Source organism: Buteo buteo, chromosome 19 (genome assembly GCF_964188355.1).
Source record: "Buteo buteo chromosome 19, bButBut1.hap1.1, whole genome shotgun sequence".
Classification (NCBI taxonomy): domain Eukaryota; kingdom Metazoa; phylum Chordata; class Aves; order Accipitriformes; family Accipitridae; genus Buteo; species Buteo buteo.
The window spans coordinates 11708051-11724938 of record NC_134189.1 but is presented as its reverse complement, the minus strand read 5'-3'; the positions used below and the strand labels follow the sequence as shown (position 1 = coordinate 11724938).

The 16888-nt window shown below is 42.7% G+C and overlaps 1 protein-coding gene across 1 annotated transcript in view; it reads right to left on the bottom strand.

The window, feature by feature from the left end:
* The window catches only part of TMTC1 (transmembrane O-mannosyltransferase targeting cadherins 1), a 146805-nt gene that overhangs the window by 115706 nt on the left and 14211 nt on the right, over positions 1-16888 (bottom strand). Inside the window, exons 3-5 of the mRNA XM_075051015.1 lie at positions 16164-16237; positions 14819-14995; positions 12642-12848 (exon numbers count right to left, since the gene is read on the bottom strand). Of these exons, the coding sequence (XP_074907116.1) occupies positions 12642-12848; positions 14819-14995; positions 16164-16237 (458 nt within the window). The remainder of the gene's footprint in view (positions 1-12641; positions 12849-14818; positions 14996-16163; positions 16238-16888) is intronic.

Genomic DNA, 16888 nt, shown 5'->3' with positions numbered 1-16888 from the left:
TACTGTACATCTCAATTACCTACACAGACTGCAGTCAGAACAAGAGAATATTAAAAAAAAAAAAAAGGTGGTGCTATAAATCAGCACTGAAAAATGCAACTTTTGAATAGCACATTTAGAACAGAAACAACAAGCAATAATACACTGAATAAAAATTCAAGGTGTCCTTGCATCTGGAGTACTGCATATTATTCTGAAATCTCCCCTTTCTCTGCCCAATTTTCAAAGGATCTAATAGAGATCAAAGAGGTACAGGAAAGGGTAACAAGGCTCATCAGACAGATGGAATGGCTTTTGCATGAGGAGATAGTCAACAGAACAGGGGTCTCCACCCTGGAAAGGGAGTACATGTAAAGATACTATAAAATTATGAAGGGCTTGGGGAAGTGAACCAGAGAAATTACTTTCTTCTACTTCTCACACAAAGTCAAAGGGCTCCCAATAAAATTAACAGTTTTCAAGCAAGGGGAAAGATTTCTTCATACAGAGTGTAATTAAATCATAGAACTCATTGCGACAAGATGTCCTCAAAGTCGGAGAAGAGAATAGTTCTAAAAAGGGAATTAGGCAACTCCACAGAGGACAGGTCCATGGAGAGTCATAAATACAGCACTCCAGATAAACCAGCCAGATCCACAGACTCTAAATCACTGACTGGCACTAGTTCAGCATGCACAGTGAGGAAAGATAACCCTGTACCAGCTCTGTTCCCATTCTTTTCTTCTCTGTAAGCATCTAATAATGACCACAGTCAGAAAACAGATAGCAGAGCTAAAAGGACTGCTGGTTTGATATGGTGTTCCCACAATGCTCTTCTATTATGTTGAATATACTGATGTGAGTTTAATAGACAAATCCTAATATGAAGTAGAAGGAGTTCTATTTTCTTTTCCTGAAGAAATAGCCTGCAAAAATTCCTATATTCATATTCATGCATAGCACTAGACCAAATGCATGAACAAATACCTCGTGGGTGGAAAGTTATCCATCATCTCCAAAAGTTTATACGGGCAATGAGTGAAGGAATTTGGTTTTCCATATTGAGTAATTCCATGATGGAGATACCATTCAGGATCATAAGCAGGGTCATGATAGTCAATCCACAGTACATCAGCCAAGATCAGCAAAGGAATGCTGATCTGCAAAGGGTAGATCAGAAAGACCAGCATTAGCAGCCTTTTAGATCACAGACCAGGTGATCATTTTCTAACGATGAAAATTCCTGATGCTTGTACCAAAACCATTTGTACTCTAAGCAACTCACCTTCTGAAATCAATGCAAGATATAATTAACACCAGAGAGAACGGGAGAGAAGAGGGAGAACAACAACAAATGAATTGAGCTTACTACCGAAATACAAAAGAAACATCTCTGCTTCAAACATTTACAGATAACTCACAGGCGCAGCAGTGATACAAGCTGCTGTCATGAGATTAGGCAAAGATTACAGTAAATGCAATTAAATCAAGCAATGTCAAAATATCGCAAGAGAACCCAAGGCCACCATTTTAAAGCAGCTTTGTCTCTGCAGAAATTCCTAGCACGGTCTTGCAAGAACAATATGTGTAACGGTGTTGTATGATCAGAGAAAACTGCATTTTAGGGGAGGGATAGAAAGGTAATGTTCCCACTCCCTTCCACCCCTGACTGATAATTACTCTTTCCCTGAATTTTATTTTGAACAATCAATAAAGTCCTTGTCGCCATGGAAAACAGAGAAGAGACAGTTTCTCCTTCTGATTTTCCTATTTTAAAATGACAACCCAGCAGGTTTGTTGGCATCTTTCACTGATTAAAAGGAACTGTATTTTATTCCATAGATTTTGTACTAGTACAACCAAAGTGCAACCACAGTTAGTTTCCAAGGACAATTTTTACGCTTAGTATTTCCTTACTCTACAGCTGATTTGCTAAAACAAGAGATTCATAGGTCACCAAAGGAGAGATTTGAGCAGACTTTCAGCCCCCAGCTGAACAGAGGACCTACGGCAAACGTGCTGCCAACCAAAGCTTTAAACAGGGGGAACAACTGCATTATCCACACAGCAAAAGAATGATACTTGCTTAAGACAACCAAATCTAACTTTAAGAAAGGAGGTTAAAAAAAAGAAAACAAAATAACAACCAGCACAACATATTTCATTGGAAGATTTTCATTTAAGCCGCTGCATAATCAGTTCTGGCAGGTAATGAGAATTCATAAGGCAAAGCAGAGCGTTGCCAGATGCTGCAAGACCTCTCAGACCTGGAAAGCAAACACTCGATAGCAGCGTTCCAACAGCCTAAGCGCAAACCTCTTGTCTTTCAAGATTCACTTCGGCCAGTATCTGAATTTCAGCATGGATGTTTGGGAATGTGGAATGCATTTACAAGAGTCCCTTCTGCACTGCAGCTTCCTGGATATTGACATTCTAGTAATTGCTTAAAAGAATAGCAACAAAAAAATCTGCATTTCAAAGATCTGCAGTTGGGAGAGAATTGTGCGTTCCAGCACTTCCAAGCCAAGTAGAGGATTAAGGTTTCTAATGCACTAGTTGGAAAAGAATATTGGGATAACCGAATTAGAAATGTGAAAGTGGATTTACTACTCTTCTTTAGATTAAGTTGAAGATTAAGTTTCTAGTCAGGGAAGGATCTATTAATCTTGGAAAGCATACAGGGAGGACGGGAAAAGCATTAGACATGCTAACAGACTGACATTTTAAACTAAATATTAAATCTCAACATCTACTTCACATTTAAAAAAAAAAAATCAAAGTAACACTCATCACAACTGGAACCATCCACCTAAGGTCGTATTTGATGAGATTGGTGTCCTCATGGTTTTGAGCAAATGATTGCTTGTATCAGCCTGTGAAAACCTAAGCCACGGAACTTAGTCCTGAAAGTCTGCTGTCCTTCACTTAATACATGCTGTGATTACCAGGTTCACAAAGGAGACATGAACAGCTCAGAAAGCATCAGTCATTAATGAGGTAGGTAGTTACAGCTGAATCCTCCACTCCTGAGAACAGCCTAAAAGTTTCTGCTAGATTTCCAGGAAGTCAAAGATGTAAGAGAGAAACTGTTCAATTAGATTAGCTCTGGAGAAACACCTGCAATAATCTGAGTATCATCTATCTTCAGGTGTTGTGTTTTGGTGGTTTGGTTTTGGGGTTTTTATTTCCTGAGTGACTGAAATACCATTCAGTGTCAAACTAACAGAGATTTACTGCAAGGAAAATGACCTGGCAAGCCATTAAGGTTTTTCTTTCTAAGCCACTGTTAATTCCTTGACACTGGTTTACAGGGCTTTCAGAGAAAGCCAATGAACACGGGCACACTGCTATTTCAAACGCTGGTTTAATGAGACTGCCATGAACTGTGAATAGAAAGGCAGTCCTGTGAAGTGAAGGGAATGAACAGAGTCTCCTGTGAGTCAGCTCTGGGACACACAGACTGCACCTACAAATTGGGGATTTCCAATTAGCAACACAGGGAACAGAAGAGGCCGACGTACAATGAAGTGACTGCAACTGCAGGGCTTAAACGCAACTCCCATTAATGAGAGAAAAAAACCCACTCCCTCTGCACATGAATGAATAAGTGATCAGCATCTTTCAGAAGATGGGAAAAAAAAAACCCAACGAAACAAAAACAGCCGTTAACTTTTCCTCCTGATTCTGTTTTGCGCAGTGTGGTTCTTTGTCCCAGGCACAGCTTTCACAAAATGGATTTTCATGGACTAAATGAAAGTCTAAAGAATCTTTAAAAGACTAAAAAGCCTTCCTCCCCCCCTCAAAAAAAAAACAAACACTAAAACATGTTAAGTCATCATCAGCTAAGAAAAATAACATCAGACTCAGTCTTGCTCCTTTTTTCCAACATTTAATGTACATGAAGCCAAACTACTGAAGTTTACTTGCTGCTTACTGAAATAAACAGGGCCTCTTGATACTGTCACATATTAATAGTCCATGGGATATTATTTACTTTCCACTTCCTTTTCAGAAGGATTTAAAAAGAGGGGGAGAGGTGTTTTTCTGTACTGCAAGACAAAAAACACTATCCAGAATAGCAGCTAAAACAATCCCACAAAGGAAGTCAAATTTAAAACCAAGTCTCTTTTATTCAAACAAGCACGTGCACAAGTGCCTGCTTTTCCATAAACAAATAAGCCAAGAGCACAAGCAACTGTGGCTCTGCACCACACCAAGCACCAGAGCAGGCTCCAGGCTTTTGCCTGGCTCTCTCCATGCTCCCTCCTCCTCAAACCCAGGCAGCAAGCACAGGGAAGAATCCCAAGTTCGGTGCAGGGCAGAGGAGAGCCAAACCCCAACCGCTGGAGAAAAGAGGTCAAAAAGAAACCAGGCTTTGCAGCCCATGGAGCAGAAGCCCACGCAGAGGGGAGGCGGAGATAAGCAAAGAGACAGCGAGTGCTGATAGCTGGAAAACCCCAGAAGGACCTTACCTCCCAGCTGGGCAAAGCTCCCACAGCTGGAGACTGAACCTGAAAGACAGGGGGAGTGGGGAGCACATGGAGGATGCGATACGCGGTACAAGGACACAGGTGGGGGGCCCTGAATTGGCTGGGCAAGGACTTTGGGGCTAGGAGTATAGGAGGGACCCTGGGAGAGGTAGTTTATCATGGTAACTTTTGAGGAAAGCAACAAGATCTAAAAGGTAAAGCCTGAGGAGCAAAGATTCAAAGCAATTAAATGACTAAGGAGAAGCAAGCAAGGGAAGAGATGAGGGCAGGCTGGAGTAGACGAGGCAGGACAGCAAACTGTGGATAGAGAAGGGAAGGGGCTGCCAGACAAAGCTGCACATGCCAGGGTTTATTCCTCTCTGAGTCTGGAAAGGAACATCATGTCATTGTGCCTCCTCTGTCAGCAAATATCTAAGGGGAAAAGTCCCCCATCTCTTAATGCTGACTCCTATAGAGCACAATCTACTGCTGCCACCAGCCAGTCTCCTGCTCAAGCAGCAGATGTTGATGGGGTGGATCCAAAGGTTTCAATCCAAATGTTCACACCCATGTGGCTCCCCACTGCAAAATTTCTGGCTATTCACTGTACTTGTTTTGAAAGGCAAGGAAATTACACATCCAGAAGCGATGCCAAAAGTACTTTAAAAGATTACAGACTGAAGCAACAAACTGCAAGGAAATATCACCACTTGGTAGTTTGTATACAGATAAATTATCAAGAGGTTGTTAATCTGTCTCAGAGCAGGACTTGAATAACATGAAGTAAGTAGGGCATGGGGCCATGCTCTGGAGAAGGAAGAAACAAAATATTGAATAGTTGCTCATTAAGTGAGCACTATCCATTCTGGTCAATGAATAGAGCAGGGATCATGCAGGATAAATGGTATGTGATAGTGTAATTAAAGACTGTCATAATATAAACACACAACAGGGCCAAAATTAAATCAGGCCTTTCTTACCTGGTGAGTGCATAGTTTTGCATTCTAATGATGTCTAAACATGTCTTTTTGTGTGTGCATGCAACATTAGTCATCACCATACCAAAGTGTTGCTGTTTTTAAACAAATTTTAGTTAGCAATCAAGGAGTTCAGTTACTTGCATTGAAACAGCACTTGCAGATTTCAAAGATTTTTAAGACACATAATGCCACAAGCCTGCGTATGAGAGACAGTCCTTGGCTTTTTTGGGGGGGAGTCTTAAAAGAACCACCACATCGCACAAATGGAGGTGGAAAAGAAGCATGCATTACTGTGCCTCATCTTCCAGCACACGCCCTGGGAACAGAAAGATGTAATTATTTTCCCAAGATTACACACGGGTTCTCTGGAAGACAGTCACAGGCCAGAGCGTGTAAATCCTTGGCTGAATCCAAGGCTTTAAGCATAGGGGCACCCACCTCTCACGTGTTTCTAGACTCTAGCAGAGTCTTCTGGTGACCTCAGGTACCATCCGAGCATGACAATAAATATCACTGACTGCAGGCAAAGGAGAAGATTCATGTATTATTGCTAGCGAACATTTCCTGAAAAGACAGGACACAGACACCGCAGTAGCTAGAGCTATTGCTCAGACTCACAATGGAAAAATGGTCTAAAGAACTGAGTTCAGAAAAGAGTAACCCACAGGCAAAATCCACCTCTGCAATACACCTCCCCAAAGGGGGCCAAGCTTTATTTGTAACTTAAGTTTACTAAATAGCAAGAATGGCAGAGTCTTAGCAAGCCTGCTACAATTAAAAAAAAAAGCTTGCAACACCATAGAAGCAGCATCCCACAGTTACCAGGATAACAGTGACACTCAGCTAATCTGCCGTCTTTCAGCACATGCTGCGCCTTCCCAGGCCTTAGGACTCAGGGTCCTACTTGTCTTTTGGGGTGAAATTGTGGTGTTGTCCTATTCTCAGTTCAATTGTAAACATTGGTTCCCCAAAAAATCAGCCAATGGCCAGCAACAATTCAGCATTTCCTTTTGTCTCCTTTCACACAGAGGCAATCCAACACCAACCTTTGCTCAGAGCAGAGCATCGCAGACTAGGAGCTTCCTCCTTTATTTTCAAAACCTCACAACCCTCAGGAGATCACCACTGAGAGAGGAAGGAAGGGAAAAGCCTAGGCTGGCTCTGTTGCTTAATGCTCCAAGTTACTCATTTTGCTTTCCTAAAGAAAATCGTTTTGACTGCTGGACTCCCAGACCTTTTTCACCACAGGCTGAATCCCAAACCAGGAATTTCCTGGAATTTCTCCACTAACTATTGCTGTGGTGTTTGCAAAGCCCTATGCCCCTTCCTCACTATTTTGCTGTTGCACAGCAAGGAACTTTTAGGCCAGCAACAAGTATCCAGGTTTTTCTTTTGTTGTATGTTTGCCCCTGACCAAAATAATATATTAATAATAGTGACCTTAGTGTTTTCTCAGAGGCATGCAGTGCTTTTTACTGCTGTGCTTTGTGTGCAAACGCAACCACCACTGACCTTCAGGTGTGTGAGTGCAACCGAAACCAACTCCCTCTAACAAATTCAAGAAAAGGTAAAGTTGGCACACATGAAATCCCGTATTTGGGAAATTGGTCACACTATTCTGCCTATAGCGGTTATGAATCTAGGAAGTAGCATTACACTGTGTGGCAAGAAGAAGCATTAGAAACACAGCTGAGACTTCTGCTTTTTGAACAGGAATTTCCTGTTAAAGCAGAAGTGTGCTATACTGTCAAATTAGTTTAAAAAAAAAAAAAGTGCTGTACAAGAATTGGAAAGAGAAGCACCCAGTGAGGAAAAGCTAAACCGACACCTAGCAATTGCTATGGAGTTGCATGTTATGTGTGCTGATGCTTTCCCCCCCCCCTCCCTCCACTCTTCCTTCATGTTGGAAACAGCATCTGTTTCAGCTCAAACACTGACCACGCGTGCTGTGTGGGGACTCAGGGAAGATACGTTATGACCTCATACTTCTCCTCATAGTGTATCAATCTTAGGGCCAGCGCAGCCATCCTTGGAATGCACTACGTTCTGCAGAGCGTTTCCATTTTCTTTCCCCTGCTACTGTAAAAGGAAACAACATTGCTGCCGGTTTAGTCATCAGATCACATTTATCCCTGCTATAGCCTTAAGGATTTCATTGAATTTTGGATCAATGGGGTTTTGTGCCTGGATCCCACAGTGCTAATGAGTAGTGAGCTCCCTCCCTCTTTTGCACGTACACAGATTTAAAGTGATGCTCTTGAGCACAGCTCCAAGTACACCTGCTTCTTCTCTCATTCTATCACTTGACAAAAAACTAATGCAACAGTTCACGTACATGGAAAATGGCACCATTAAACACCTGTCTATTCTAAGGGAAAAGCCTCATCTAAACCACCAACAGCAGATCCAATAAAAATCAGTTTCTATGTCAAAGAGAAACAGAGGTTTCTGTTTCAAAAGTATGCAAGCTATTGAGGAGTCTTGTTTTTCAAGAAGCTTAGACTGTGGGCCCACCACAGGCTTGTTTACAAAGCTCAAACCCATCAAGGTAATTAGTATGAGGGTGTCCACAGGCCGGACAGCATTTAGCAATGCCGAGTGTGAGGCACATATGACATGGCATGACTACAACTATACGTGCCTTGAAATTAAAAAAAAAAAAAACAACAAACAAACAAAGAAAAAAACCCCCACACAACTGTTTTCAGAGGGTTCAACAACTCAAGAAAAAGAGAACAAGTGACAATTACAGACACAACTTGCACAAGGGACTGTGACAACTTGTTGTTTTACATGTATCAACCTTGTTAAACATATTAATGGATCTAACAGAGTATCACTGTGGCAACCAGTGAGGTGTTGGCACTGATACTGCTTTTTATTAGGACACGTATATGAATACTGCACCGTCATAGTGAAAGCACTGAAGCTCTGGCCTTATCCCAAACAGAAGTACAAGCCTGACATGAAAGTTCCTATTTTCCCTTCTCTGTTTGTGTCATACAGGAGGGCACATACAGTCACAAGCCTCTTTCAGGTTTCAAAACTCAGGGAGATGGATCAAACTCATTAGAGATCCTAGTTACCTGGTTTCAGTAGTATATGCCAGCATCCCCCAAAATTGCAATAAATCGCAGTGATATAACCTACAATTTCATCCAGACTAACTCATTCCTTACTCCTGAAGGCACCCAGGACTGCAACCTACACATTCATTGGATAGCTGAAGATAAGAGCAAGTGACAATAAAGAACAGAAATCTCTCCGCACCAAGAATTTTTACATAACTAGCTCCAGTTACTGCTAATTAGACTGATTCCCTTAACTCCTCCATTACATTTTCCTGCATTTTTCAGTTAGCTCAAGTAGCAAGATACATAATAAATTATTATTAAATAGAAACCTAACTGATCACACTACAAGTACTTAAAAGTACAGATTAAGCAGTGCACAACTGTTTTATTCTAATGAAGATCTTAGAACTAGCAACCTGGTGCACTAGATAAGGTATCCGAAGCTACTTCACTGTGCCCAATCTGCCCTTCAACTTTGGAATTTTTGAAGTATTTAAAATCTTTTCCCCTCCCCCTTCAGCCATGGAAAAGACCTACATGAGTCAGAGAAACATCGATTACAGAGGAGAAATTGTGTAATTAATTTTGTGTATTTGACAGCAACTTCAATTTTTTTCCTTCTATCTTTTTTCATCTGTAGTAAGGATTTACTTTTTTTTTTTTAAGATGAATTGTATTTTAATAGAGCAATTGCCTTGAGTGCTTCCTACTTCATATCGTATAATATGCCAATAGCACTAAAGAAATGCTGTGTACAGAAAGTATCTCAACTATTTTAATCTGTCCTGTGAGAGGAGTCAGCAAAGGGAAGTGAGGAGAAGACTGCAATCATACGATCAGGTAGTGGTCCACAGACTCCACAAGATGTGGACATCATTTTGAGAGTCAGTGAGCTGCAACACATTTAATCTTGCTGTTCCATACTACTGCAGGCATGCATATGGTTGAGAATTGAGAGGATCTCTTGAAATTACAAATGCTGTAGCAGCACATTTATTTTTTATAGTGACTAGCAAACATGGACATTAGACAAGCAGGCTCTGGTCAAACTGCCCAGGCTCTATGAGGCTGTCATTCCACGCAACGAGAAGTTATCGGGCCTTATCCTGCCTTCAGAGGAAACAGGAATTCAGAGTAAGGGGAAAAACTAGTAAAGAAGGTTGTCAACAGTGTTTTAGAGAAGTTTCCTTCAAAGCAGCATCCATTAACCCATCCCAGGCTTTCTCCCAAGGCTGTCGGGCCCATCTCCCACACAAATGTGTGGCAGCAGGCTTCCCTCTCGGCCACTGGGACCGAGCCAGCTCTACTTTGGGCATCCCACAGCCAGCCATCGCACAACAGGTTGCTGCGAGTGTGTTGTACACAGTCACTTGAAGCGCAGAAGCTTACACCACGAGAGCCCCTTTTTAAAAAGAAAGCAGCTATGTACATGCAGAGCTTAATTTGCCATGCGCAGAAATCCTTTACAACACTTGAACAGGCAGCTGCCGAAAAGCAAATGCCAGTTGGCAGCGTTGGACGAGTTCCCTCTGAAGCCATCCCACGAGCACAGTCTCTCCAACAGAACTTCTGCAGCCTCTCCTGAAGAGGCTGGAAAACCAGAGACTTTCCCCTTGGTGTGAAAAAGGGCCATTCCCAAAAGCAAGGGCAGAGGGAGGGTGTCTGGAAAAAGTACAAAGCAAAGGAGGGGGCAAAGGAGCAGTAGGAAGAAAGAGAAACAGGGGTAAAAGAAACAAGGAACAAGAAGATGGAGCAAGACAGGGGACATTTGTTATATTGATACCCTCCACCATAGTATCTGTCACGGAAAGTGGAAACAAATACAAGTACCAAAGAGAACAAACGCATTGAGAGAAACATGGGGAGAGCGAAGGCCAGGAATAGCAGCTGTACCAGTTTCATGCTCAGGTTACTCCTCCCCACCAGATCCTAAACTTTAGAGGGAAGATGTTAAATGAAGCTTTTTGGACAGCCCACTCCGGCCTGGCATATCGGAAGGAACCAGGGTCACCCACGCTTTCTAATTGTGCTACTCCTTTGGGGATACAGGAGAAGAAACAAATTCAAACAACTAACTTTAGAAGCTGTTGCCCACGGCCAGAAGAGTCTCCATGCCAGAGCAGCTAGCCCTTACCTGCTCTGAAAAGCCTTCACCTCCTTACCAGTTTTGTATCCCAGATTCTGACACAGAGACGCAACACAACCAAACCCCCTCCCTTCCTTGTTAAAAACAAAACCAAAATCCAACCATCCCCAAGTCAGACCTATCAGGCAAAACACCTGCAGGGCAGAAGCTCTTGAGTGGGTTGAACCACTTAAACTACAGGTAGAGGAAACAGGCTCTGTGATCTGGGAAGTTACACATCTCATGTAATGCCTATATGCTATCAATCCTGATGCAGCAAGAAGATTATTAAAAAAAAAATATGAAACCAACAACAAACAAACAGCTTCTACTGAACTGATTAATAAGGGGTGTTATGCGGGAATAAAACACTCCCTTTCCCAGGTTTCAGGAGTGCTGCATGGGGCTCATTCAGGTGCCAACCATTAAATGATCAGAGAACTGCAGCAGGTAATTCCTGATCTATTTAAGGAACAAAAACACTTCTTCCAAGGAATAGGTAGTATGGGGCAACTCATTACTACAGGTCTCCAAATAAAATCATACTGTGAGTGTTTTGTAGTTATAAACCAAAAGTCAGCAACAAAGGGCAAGGGCTACCAGGGAGATGGTACAAAGGTCAAGGTTAAATTAAAAAAAAAAAAAAAAAAAAACACCACAACCACACTCTGGTACAAATCCATGGGGCAGCTGCTGAGTCACACCCCCTTAAATGCTGTTACTAAACCAGTGCTGTTCCACAGGAATAAGGGCACCAAGTGCTGGTGCTGTGCTAGAGCAGGGCCCTGGAGTCCTTCCTTCCCCAATGAACATGCTGAGACTCCTGGACATGACAGGTGAAAATCCTTCTGCCTGGGCCTGGCTCTCACTGTTATATGAGCGTTCCTAGGCATAAAGCGGAAGTGTGCGTCACCTCTACTTTCATATATATACATAAATATGCATACACACACATCTCATGTATGTATATCCACGTGCAGAAATTATACCTACAAACGTGTATACAGATAGATACCAATGTCACACAATATGCTGCTCCTGCTGCACTCACCTCACTTCAGGCATTATTGTATACACACATGTATTTCCCCTCTTGACATTCAAACCAGCATTACAGTTTCGGCATTCTCCATGGAGAAGCTGGGAAGGAGAACATTGCCTACCATATCATATTAGGATAGAAAGTCTCAGGACATGGACAGTCCTCAGATATTCTCCTCTTCCCAAGCAGAATTCCCTGCTCTTTCTTCCCTTAACCCTCCTTCCATCTTCTACTCTCTTCCCTCTCCAGCAGCATAAGAAAAATCACAGCACATTTCAGGATAAGAATCATAGAATGGTTTGGGTTGGAAGGGACCTCAAAGATCATCTAGTTCCAACCCCCCTGCCATGGGCAGGGACACCTTCCACCAGACCAGGTTGCTCAAAGCCCCATCCAACCTGGCCTTGAACACTGCCAGGGATGGGGAACCCACAGCTTCTCTGAGCAACCTGTTCCAGTGTCTAACCACCCTCACAGTAAAGAATTTCTTCCTAATATCTAATCTAAATCTACTCTCTTTCAGTTTAAAACCATTACTCCTCATCCTATCACTACAATCCCTGTTAAAGAGTCCCTCCCCATCTTTCCTGCAGACCCCCTTTAGGTACTGGAAGGCTGCTCTAAGGTCTCCCCGGAGCCTTCTCTTCTCCAGGCTGAACAACCCCAACTCTCTCAGCCTTTCCTCATAGGAGAGGTGCTCCAGCCCTTTGATCATCTTGGTGACCCTCCTCTGGACTCACTCCAACAGGTCCATGTCCTTCTTATGGTGGGGGCCCCAGAGCTGGATGCAGTACTGCAGGTGGGGTCTCATGAGAGTGGAGTAGAGGGGGAGAATCACCTCCCTTGACCTCCTGGATACGGCTTTCTGTGCTTTGAGCCAAAAATGACTAAAACAAAGCGAATTACTCAACATTTTAAGGTAGCATCAGCTGCAAACTAAACCACGATGGAGCGGCAGGTAGCCAGCAGTACCTCCGAATGGCCCACATGGCTTTGCTGGGCACAGAAAGGCCACCGCTCCGCTGCTCCTCGGGTGATACCGGGTGGCAGGAGCTCCAGGTGCCCCGGTGAGCAAAGCGATGCTTCCCATTCTCCCGGCCCGCTGGAGGGACCTGCAGCGAGGCAGAGGGAGAAGCCGCGGGCTGCCGGGCAGGTCTCTGGTGGATCCCCCCATTTCTCCTGATTACGCATGCAGAGAAAAGGGGAAAAAGAGGGGAAAGAAAAGGATTTAAGGATTTTTATCTTTCACATTTACTTGTCAAAAGGTTGAGCATTATGAAAACAGCACAACACGGTTATCTAACTACAACAGACGACATTTTACTTAATCCAGAATACAAACTCTTTGTGTGCTAGGAGGACAGGACTTATTAGTTCCTAACTAGATCTAGAGGAAATGACCCAACAGCAACAGAAGATGAGCACTTCTGTATCAAGCTGTTCTCTGGACCTCTGGTAAGATGGGAAGCACTGCAAGGAAGAACATGGTGCCATTCCTAACTTTCTGCTGCAGAAAATAATTGGTGTTCTGCCTCACTTAAACAGAAAACAAATCTGTACAGGCTGGAGGAAGGAGCAGGAGATGAGTTTCAGCAGCATGTAGCAGGCTGCTGGTTTTCTGCTGCCCCCTAAAAAAGTCAAATACAGTCGTAAAATCCTGAGCACCACAAACAGATAGAAAAGCATACATTACATGCAACCAGAGCAAATATGAAAATGCAGCACATCTGGGCTACAGAGCTTCATTCCTGCAAGCTAAATAACTGCCACATCTGGGCAACGGGATGCCACTGAAGCAAAGAAATAACCTGAAGAGACTACTGGAATGTAAATCGAAGGGGAGGAGAGATTGAGGGGAGGGGAAAGGAGAAGGGCACTCATTTTCCCGATTAATTAACATTCATGTTACCTTTAGCCAGGCAACTCCTGGAACAAGCCTGGCAGACTGTAAATGCAAGTGTTAACAAATGTGCCAGCTGTCAGTCCCCAGAAAACTCCTCGCTGGCTACTTTCCCACCAGTTACACTTTATGAATTCGGTCAAAATAGGATAAATCCCCTGCTGATCCATCGTGCCTGCCCTCTGATTGCTATTGCTGCTGGAGGGGCCAGAGGGAGGGCAGGTGGACCTGAAGTGTGGTCCATCCCCCACTAGGACCGAGAGGAAGGGCTGAAACAGGAGGGAAGCCAGGATACTCCCGAAAGAAGAGAGTCCCTCTTCTCTTCCCTCCATTTGCTGCTCCCGCATTGTGCCAGCTCTGGCATTCCCCAAATCCTTCTGGGAGCTGATTTAATTCACTACTGCAGAAGCAGGATTCAGTGTCCTGTTTTATAACCTAGAGACACAAGCTCACACAGGGGTGTGACAGGCTCCAGAGCCCGTGGGGCAGCAGCGGTGGGAACAGGAGAAGCAGTGGCAGGAGGGAGACTTCCCATTCTCTGTGGCAGTAAGCTCTTACGTTCAGTCGTCGATAGAGCTGCACCGGTTACGGTTTGGGAGAGAAATGGATAAAAAACAGCTTCTATCAAACAAGAGACTTCTGACTTTTAATGGAGAATAGCATAGTTATTTGTGACACTACGTGGGTGAGGGATACAAACTTCAAACTATTTGGTTTTTCTCCAGGGACTGCTGAGAGCTGCTAATTATTCCGATCATTCCAGAACTGGCTGGATATTTTCCCTCTTTTTCCCATTCTGTAAGGACAGAAAGGATCAAACCTGATTTTACTACTAAACATCATATGATGTTTCTGTAACCATGACATTGTGAATGAATAATCAAGCAGATGTTGCGAATGGAAGGAGTTAAGCCAGAGAAATTTTAAGATGTTGATTCTTCAGTCAGAACTCCTACGGAAAAAATAAATGTTAGTCTTGCCAGAGTGAATTGAGCATTTTAGAGATCGGTTCTTCACATCTGGTCTATCTATCCAGCAGAAATTACCAGGCAGCAATAGAGTAACAACAACAACAAAAAAACCACACACACCCAGAATGAAACCGTGGTGCCCTCCAAACTTGTCACATGTGGGCTATCTAATTCAGTGGGGCAAGTCCATCTCCCACAGTGCTGTATATAATAATATATATTTTGCACAGACAGGTGGCAACAGTTGAAAAGCACAACGAGCACAGCAAGCTACTCACAGTTTGAGTCCATTGCAGGAGAGGGAAAAGAAGTCATAAACCAAGCACACACCAAACACAGTGACTCCAGTTTCTTTCACCAGCATTGCACATGTCCCAAGGAATAAACTAAGCAGCAGAAAGAATGGGGAGGCAGTGGGAGGGAAATGTTCCCCAACATAAAGCTGATCCACACTCCTGAAAAACAGGTTTGACATAAATATTTTCACTTCTCTGTTATTTTCATGGTTACTACATTCAAACAAATACTGAGACACTTTTCCTTAATTTCTTAAGATGCTGGTAATAAGTGACATGAATAATCTACACTCTTCACTGATAAATGAGCAAAGGTTTAGACTCGGGACAGGAAGGGAAAACACAAATATTGACAGATGCACCAAGAATTTGAGTAGAGGAGAGAAAAAGACAAGCAGAAAGATAAAGTGGACTTGAAGCAGTCAGAGTAAGTACAAAGACACAAAGGGCAGAAAAACACCTGCTTTCCGTCATCTAGAATACACATGCTTAATTATCCTTATGTGACAAAATGCACTACGCAAGCAAAAATTCCTCCATCCCACCCACGCTCCCCTGAGTCAAAGATGTGTCCTAATCATTAACGGACTTGGCAGCAAGCCTGAATGAGGGAAGAAGGTAAGAAAGAACCAAAAATCAAACAAGCCGATTCCTCCGGGGTCACTACCAGTTTTACGCCTTTGAAACCTTCTGATGAAAACAGCGTTGCACTTTTGTAGCAAACCCCAAGTATATCCCCAAGAGAGATATAAGCAGTTTTTCCACGTGGCCATGATGACACAGTGCTATTCCTAAATGAAATAACAATGCAGAAGGGGCAGAAACCCTATCCGAGTAAAGCTCACTCTTTATTTTAGGACACAAACCAGCAAACGGTGCCAAGTTTTCATCTGAAAAGGATGACTAACAGTCTAGAAGTAATCCTTAACTCTCCCAGACCAGGTATTTCAGAGTCCCACAGTCACAGCATGTATTTCAAAGGTAGGCATGTGCCCCTTCGTTCTTCACTCTACATACAGACATTTTGCCTTCAGCTGAAAACATTTCTTTATCATTTTTAGCTCTACAAGCCCTCCTCTAGTGTATGGTCAGCTATAATGTCAATGGAAGAGAGGACTGTAAACGTTGACTTCTCTTTTTATGTTTATTTGTTCTCTTAAGCATCACTTATGTGGCACCGCAGCTGAAAGCAAGCACCAGGGCACTTCCACAGAGCAGTGCCGGGAGAAGTACCTCTGCCAGCAACAACTGACAGGTTTCTTCTTTGTCTCCTCCTCAAACTAAAGCATCTCACAATATTATCACAACCAGTAGCAAGAATCCATACCTATTATAGGAGAGAAAAGCCAACAGAAAGAGTAGACAGGCTAGGACATCCGCTCTGCCTACTATACCTGTTACCTAAAAGGAAGAGACACACAGGTGTAAAAGCACGTATATAAAAAGGCATGCGCGTTCAGTGACTGTTTCAATGATCCATGCTAACTGCTATTTTAAGCTTTTTATCTTTCATTGTTATCCTCCTTCAATACAGTAAAACGTTACTTGGTTAGTGTAGGATATTCTGTCTGCTACGTTTCTCACTAGCCAAAACAAATGAATAAGCCAACAGTTAAGTCATTCTTTACTTTCTTATTAAAATATTAATAAAGTTGCGTAGAGAAATGCCAATTTTAGGGATCTGTTTTAATTTTGTATAACAAGGCTCAAATGAGAAACGCATCCAACTCCCAGAACTAACATTTGTTAAAGAAAGACTAATGAAAAAGCAGCTCTTTGGAGAAGACTTATTATATAGGAATGAGTTAACAATTAATATTTGAATGAACTTTATCACCAAAAAGTGATAGAGTGGTATGTAATTTATTCTCCTTTTGAATAATCTGAGTTTATGAGTTTTTTCTACGTATTAATTAATCAAATCTTTTTATAACAAAGGGAACACTGAAGAAGAATGTATAAACACTCTTTTTACAAACTATTTCAATATTCCATTTCATAAAGATCTAAAAATTGCCCATAAAGCAAATAAAAGGCCCTTTGAAATTTTGC